Below are 7,649 nucleotides of genomic sequence, written 5' to 3' on the forward strand. Positions count from 1 at the left end.
CCACAGGAGGACGTCCCCACGTCACTCGTTTGGGCTAAGCCCGGCCGGGCCCCGTGGGGGGAGGCCCGGCCACCAGGCGCTTGCATTCGAGCCCCATCCCCAGGCCTGGCTCCAGGGTGGGGCCCCGGCTGCGCCATGCCGGGCGACGTCACGGGACTTGATCTTTGTCTGATCATAAGGGGCTTTTGAACTGCTCTTAGTCTGACCTGTCACCCAGGACCTGTTTGCCTTGGGAGACCCTACCAGGGACATATAGCCCCCGACAACATAGCTCCTAGGATCACTCAGGTACTCAAACCCCTCCACCACAATAAGGTGGCGGTTCAAGAAGGGGTGCAGAAAAACAACAACAACAAAAACCTATATGTTTTTAATGTGAGTTACTGCTGTAATTACAACGATTATTCAATTACCAATAATACTGAGGAATAGGAGCATGTGGTTGTGCATTTTCTCTGCGGCCACCAAATAAGAACGATAGGCTTTACTGTTGATAAGATCGTGTTTTATAAGAATGTATGTTCAAAATCATAACAATTTAGGAAAATGCTTCTTAAAAAACAGATTCAAGTCAAATCCACAAATGTTTTTTCCACCATCAAACCTCTATAGCTGTGAGCTCAGAAGAGAAAAGGGTCATTTCAATAGCATAGTTTGTGCATCAGCTTTTTGAACCAAGTACTTGGGCTTTGAGATGACCGTGTGATAACCATGCCTTTCAAGTTCCCAGCCTTCAGAAGTCGGTCAGTAGCTATAACTGAGCTCTGGTGAGGGAGCAAGCCAAACAGGTGTGGTTGATCTCTGGGTGGATTATATTTTTCTGGGTTGCATTGCCATTTAACTGCAGACCACACATATTGCACTATAGCCCATGCATTACTGTTTTATGATGCTACAAACAGTCACTAAATCTGCTGCCAAAAAATGCTTAACTACCACACATTTCACAGACAATTTCTCTTGTTTTGCCATCATAAGACTGTGAGCTGTTTCATTCAACAACACCTGTCATTTAAGGAAATTCATCCAAAGATGGTCAATAACAAAAATTATTGACTTATTACTTTATCTATGAGTTGATCTATTAAAAAGAAGCAGTTTCTACCACAAATCTTTCAGAATACGCATCAAAATACTCAAATTATTGGCCCATGAAACATGGTGACAATGTTTGTAAGCAGATTCATCCTCCATGATCCAGTCCAATCTCAGCTGAATCTTCTGTGGTATTCTGCTGTATTAGACATGATGAGCAGATCATGTAATCCTGTTTTACTTAAAGTCAAACTTCAAAGTTTTCTGATTAATCTCAGGTGATGATTCGTCTCCTGATGATGTTTCTCTTTATAGGAGTTAAGTGAAGCCTGCTTATAAACACAAAATGTTTTTTCTGTAAACAATGCACGTCTTTTCAGTGAGTTTCATGTTGAAGCGATACTATATGTTAAACAGTTTACATCAAGTGCCATTTAACCTGGACACACAGTGAAACTTTATATGTCCAAATTACTGACATTTTTCTCTCTTAATCAGTAGAACTGTTGTCAGTAGAGTTGAAAAACTAGAAAACGCACAGCATGTGAATTATTCATCAGAAAGGAATGTCAGTTGCATATCAGCTGTGTAAAGTTCATCAGTTCCTGATATTGACAACATAAACGCCCGCGTCTTTACCCAATAACTCTGGAGCATTTAAACCCAGCATAATGAGAAAAACAAGCTGTCTTCTCATTTTTCTCTGATGTGGCCAGGACTGTAACAGTGCACAGGAGTAACACGTTCAAATGTTCAAAAATCGGCAGTGTTCTGCTTTGCTGGCGGACCGCAGCAGTCGCTCATCTGAGATCTTCCTCAGCGAGAAACATTCTTTAATTTGGAGATCAAAAGTGACAAACAATTCCTCAGTTCTTCTGAGGCCTCCCAGGATGTCACCACCCCCATCCTCTTCTTTTCCCGCCGTCCCCTTTTTCACTTTGCAAGGGCTGGTTAAAGGGGCATGACTCCATTTTCAATTGGGAGCAACTGAGGGGTCCTTCCCCAGGGAGGCTGGCAGGAAATGAAGGCAGTGCACATTGTGCCAGATGCTTTTCAATACTGCACTTATGTAGGTGGAAGAGAAAACTATTCGTCCCCTGTCACATCCCTTATACTGGGTGTTTATTTACAGGAGACTGAGGAGATACATTCTATAAAGAATCATTCAGAGACAACACTTCTTTAAAAGAAAAGAAGTTCATAAACAGACTTATTTAGAACCATATAAGTAGCTGAATGTTCTTAACAGATAAATGCTCTTTTTAAAGAATACTATCTTTGCCCTGGCACAGTGTATGAATCTTGCAGGGTCAGTGATGATAATGTGCACTAGACCACAGCATTTTCTCTCTCTGCTACAGGTGCGTGGAGCTACATCCTGTCATTTGCGTTTCTGTGAATGGCATTTTAAACATGACACCTTGAGTTGACAATACACTCCCTGGGCCGTGACAAGCCTGTCTGAAAGATGACATCACCATCTTCAGTGGCGGACCGGTGAAGCATAGCCGCACATAGCCAAAGCATTCATGAGCCAAAAAAACAAAACACATTCAGCACTTGCCTCAACATGGGGCATGAGTGGCGGTGCTGGGCTCTTTCCTCACAAGGCAAAGTAGAATGTGTTTAGTGTTTTTTACTGTGGCTCCTCAGAAGAAACTCCCTCCTGGTCTTCATCCTGCATCTCTGAGCCACCATTTGGCAGTGTGACAAATATTTGATACATTTCTCTAATATTTTCTCAGCTTTGCATGCCGTAATATCCATCTGAATGCTCGCTGTTGCATATACTACAGTGATGGTCGAGGTAAGAAAAATGATTGTCCTCAGCTAAAGTAAAAATTCTTTCACTTCATTTCCCTCCAAACCCAATGAGCATTTATGAAGAGACATAATTCCAGTGGGCATAAATACCAATTTATCACATGGATATGAAGAAAGCATTTCAGTAGCATGTTAAATATAAATCATCACTTTCTAAATACGCCTGTGGATCCCAGACCTGTCTTAACCCTCAAGTCAGGATTTGGGGCTCTGCTGAAGTCTTTGTGCTTAAAATCTTGTATTTCTATTGTATTCCTCGTATCCTCCTCAGCACTGAACCCTAATATCTGGTCTTTTATGTGGCCTATAATAAAACAAGCTGTGGTTAAGATTTGATTAGAGCAGGACAGAAATCCATGTTACCACACTCTTTTCTTGGGATGTGTGTTGGTAGGGGAGGGCACCTTCAGCTCTGACCCTCGGCCTCATCAACCAAATGCTGACAGTGATGAGCCCATGATGACAGAAAAGTGCCTGCAGCTAACATTTAACCTCCAACAATAGGGAGGTGTGTCTGGTGTAAGGCACTGATCTCTGACCCCGTCTCATCTTCCATCCCTCTGCTGGCTCACTGCCATTCCCTGGGGACACCCTAGACCCTGTGTATGTCAACAAAGTCTCAGGAATGGAGGCTTTATATTACTTGTGCCATTTGCTCATATGTGCATTTTATCAAACCCATCTGTGACCAAATGAGAGCCCGTAGTTAATCAGCTTTTCGATCAAATTTTCCTTATGGAAAGCACCATGCTACTAATAGAGTTTCTGACTCACCTCTGTAAGTGCTGTTTCCTGAGCCAGGCTCAGAGTTGCATTTCCCTGGGGCAACGGACTGCTCCGCAGCACCGTGATGTGTAAGGTAAGAAGAAGAAGTCCCAGGAGCAGCAGCAGTTCCGCCGCCAGTCGCCTCCCGGTGCAGAGACTCCAATCTCCGGATCCGCCGGGGACGAGGAGCCGCAACACCACTTCGGAGCCACTTCGGGAATCAGAATTGCAAAAATGAAGGGAAAAGGATCGGAGTGGTGCCGTCAAAATATTTGGAGAAAAGTGCTTTAGATGATTTTGGAGCCAGTGGATTTTCTTTGCAAGTTGTGTGTTTATCCTAAATTAAGAATTATGGCCTTTTATTATGGACATATAGTTTAATGAGCCAAATGTAATATAAGTTAATGAGCTGATCTTCCAATTAATAAAGTGTACTGAATACTGCAGGACTGTTTCAGGGCGCAGCAGTAACCCTGTTCGCTCTTGTTACGCCCTCATCAGATGTCCAAACTCAGGAAAACTTGCAGTCCAGTTGCCCCGTAGTGTCCCAGCATTTCAGTTGTTCTCACTTCCACTTCAGCTATTTTACGCATGCCTACTTTTCTCCACATTCTGCATTAACCAGTCGTTATTCGACGAGACTACCCTTGGACAAAATGTAGAGGTAGTTAAAAATTACCTTCCCAGTTAAAAGTTCAGGGTGTAGTTCTGTCCGCTTCAAAAACAGTGTTCATCCATTATGCTGCGGACTGTGAACCCACCAAAATGAAGACACAGGCTGGTGGGCGTCTCTAATGAGTTCTGCTGGAGAAAACAAGTCAAACCATATCAAACTACAACTCTTTAAAACATACACGCCGCTCTTGTTGTGCGCTCTTGAGGTGGTCTTATACCACACGCCCCTGTGCAGGCACCCTCCCCCGGTTAACTCTTTCCTCTCGACCAGTCATCCCCAAAGTTAACACCAAATATTCAAGTAGAAGTTAGAATGAGAATCACACATAAATATATAATGCCCAGCTTCCCATTACAGTTGACAGGCATTTAACCCCTTTCTAGCCGCAGGATCAAAATGACACGAGTTTTAAAAACTAAAAATGATCTTTGACACAGATGTGACACAATTCCCAAATTAAACAATGGATATGCATTCAAATTAACTCATCAGTATAGAATTTATTATAGAAACAATTGCAACTCTACAGGGGCGCAGCAAGGATTCTCTAAAACAACCTGGAGTAACCTTGGTGGTCCCCTGAGGCGCACTGACACAGGGGCCCGTGGCAGCGCAGCGGCAAATCCCCGTCGTTCTGTCCAGGAGGTCTGACTCTCCTGCTGGCATTTGTGCAGCAGCTTTGTCTTAACCTGTGATTAAAACGCTGCTACGGAAGTGTTTGTAACACTTCACTTAAACAAGACAAATGGTACTTAATGTGGTTAACCCTCATGAGACTTTTTATTGTGCGCTTCAAAGGAGAAGTCGCCGTGTCAAATTATGCGCCAAGCAGGGATGTTGCAGCTGTTGCAGGCTGAGCACAAGTGGAACAGTAATGTTAGTGATGATGACTAACAACATCACCATATTAGTGTCAGAGATAGTTTTTCTGTGTCATTTTTCAAAGATTAGTTGATGACACGATTAAACACATATATTTGATTGTGCACACGCACAATCCTTGATTTTGGGGCCAAATGGCGCAAAACGCCCGGCTCAGTCAGGACCAGTGGAACAAAAGCCACACTATCGCCCCAATCAAATTTAAAAAGCAAATAAATGTAATAATGAATGAGTAGGATAGTATACAGTATAAAACAAAACAAGATACAGCTCCGAATGATTCAAAAACATATAATTTTATAAAACGGTGTTATTTTTAAGTTGAAGATTATTTGTTCTTATGTATAATTAAAAGCAATCAGGTTGCATAAACAGCACTGAAAACACAGGCCACATTTAAGAAACCCTCAGTGCAACATGTGAATACACCAATGACCACTGCAACAAAAGTCAGTTTACCTGTCATCACTTCAACAAAAGTGATTTGCATTTAAGGCTAGCTACAAAAACAAGGTTATAAAATAGCATAATAAACACCTCAGCTTTCTCAGTTTTGCCTGTGTGTCTAATACAATAGGACTCCATTTGGTGAGGAATTGACTGAGCAAGTGAGAAACTAAATTTTCAGATTTCCTAAAATGAGAGAGGGCAATAGAACATCAGTAGGTTTTTATAGAAAGAAGGGAATGTCCCCTGACTAGAATCCAAAAGAACAACTTTGCAGGTTATTATTTATGCCCAGGAGGATTGAATCTATCACCCAAATAAATAAATAACTAAATGAATGAATGAATTAAAAATAAAATCAAATAAATGAAAGGAAAACAAAGACTAAAATAAAAAGCAAAAACAAAAGAAAAATGAAAAAACAAATGGATGTGTAGACTTTTGTTACAGTTGCTTCATAAATATGGACCTTTCTTTATAATTGGATCAGTCAAACCTTTAGGTTTTCCAAATTACCTGGCTTCAGTATTTTTTGGCTTTGGCCAAAAACAAGTGAACTTGTTTTACATGGACAGGATTTAAATTCCGGCTACTCCGGCTTCCTCCCACAGTCCAAAGACATGCAGCTTAGGTTGATTGGTGTCTCTAAATTGCCCATAGGAGTGTGTGTGTGTGTGCGTGTGTGTGGTTGTTCGTCTATGTGTTAGCCCTGCGATGGATTGGGAACCTGTCCAGGATGTACCCCGCCTTCGCCCGATTGCCGGCTGGGATTGGCTCCAGCCACCCCCGTGACCCTGTTCAGGGACTAAGCAGTAGAAAATGGATAGATGGATGTTTATATGTCAACACGTTTTTCTGAATATGTTGAATACAAGCCAACAATAAAGCTGACAAGAGTCAGCCTTCATTTGATTTACAGCATCGGGTATTGTAAACAACAACATCTTTCACTGTAATATGGGCTACACTAAACCCAGGCCTAAACCCTGAATTAACATCAGCTGAGATATAATGTCCATGTGTGCCATAAAAAAAATAACTTGGCCTCAGTGGAAGCTTATATTTTATTCTAAAGAAAGCCAGTAATAGGTAGCATAAAGTGATGAGCAGGATGGAGCACTTCAACACCTTAAATGAATAATGTTATCCAGTAAATCTGACCATCTCACAAGTGTCTGATGAGGTTGATCAAATGTCCAAATGATTAAAAACAAAACAAATATATGCTACTAGACCTTGTCGGTATGGAAAGCACCACTTTGGCCTACTTTATGTCCCTGTTTACAAGCAGATCCCAGTATACAGCTTTACTGCAGTCCTCGGTCTTGCTTACTCCAGGCACGTCATTGCTGTCTAAATCATGTAAATCTGTCCTTTGTCTGCTACACTTCAAAAGTCCCTTTCCAGAATAGAAAAATCTCTGTCTAAATGGAAAACAGAACAGTGAGAATAGTTCGCCTGCTTTGGACTCAGTGGTGGACATCAAAGGCGTAGCAGAGGATCCCCCTTCAGAATAGCAGCTATACATGCCATTCCAATAAGTGCAGTGTATTTGGATCTGCAGTTCAAAAGAGACTGGTGCAGGCAGGCAGGTCTCTGGGGCCTTGCCACCAGTGGTCTGGTGGCACAGATGTTTTGAATGCCAGTGCAGCCCATTTGCCACTTCTCCTGAAGCTGAGGGCAGTTAGAATTGACTGGAGGGAGGACATGTGCTTCCCAGCTTGCCTGACACTGAAAGTCACTTTGCTTCACTGGCCAGTTTGAAATTGACACCTCTGGAGTAGATTTTTATGATGCCATAACAAAGTCCAGACAAAATGAATGTTTATTAGTCCACCAGAAAATATAAATAATGTGAAAATATAGCATGTTTTACCAGTTTTTTTAAGAACTGGTTATTTCTGAGAAGACTGAAATGACTTGACATGATTGTTGCTCTGTATGGACACAGATTTGTCCAAATGTGTCAGTTTTTATCTGCTGACAAAAACTTTCTGCTTTCCTTTACAAAAAGAGCAAT

General features: G+C 41.9%; 1 protein-coding gene across 1 annotated transcript in view; it reads right to left on the reverse strand.

The window, feature by feature from the left end:
* The window catches only part of ism1 (isthmin 1), a 12,947-nt gene extending 8,730 nt beyond the window's left edge, over positions 1–4,217 (reverse strand). Inside the window, exons 1-2 of the mRNA XM_020601033.1 lie at positions 4,150–4,217; positions 3,634–3,835 (exon numbers count right to left, since the gene is read on the reverse strand). Coding sequence (XP_020456689.1) covers positions 3,634–3,835; positions 4,150–4,217 — 270 coding nt within the window. The remainder of the gene's footprint in view (positions 1–3,633; positions 3,836–4,149) is intronic.
* Positions 4,218–7,649: the final 3,432 nt, after the last annotated feature.

This window comes from Monopterus albus, unplaced genomic scaffold (genome assembly GCF_001952655.1).
Source record: "Monopterus albus unplaced genomic scaffold, M_albus_1.0 scaffold3.1, whole genome shotgun sequence".
NCBI classification, from domain to species: Eukaryota; Metazoa; Chordata; class Actinopteri; order Synbranchiformes; family Synbranchidae; genus Monopterus; species Monopterus albus.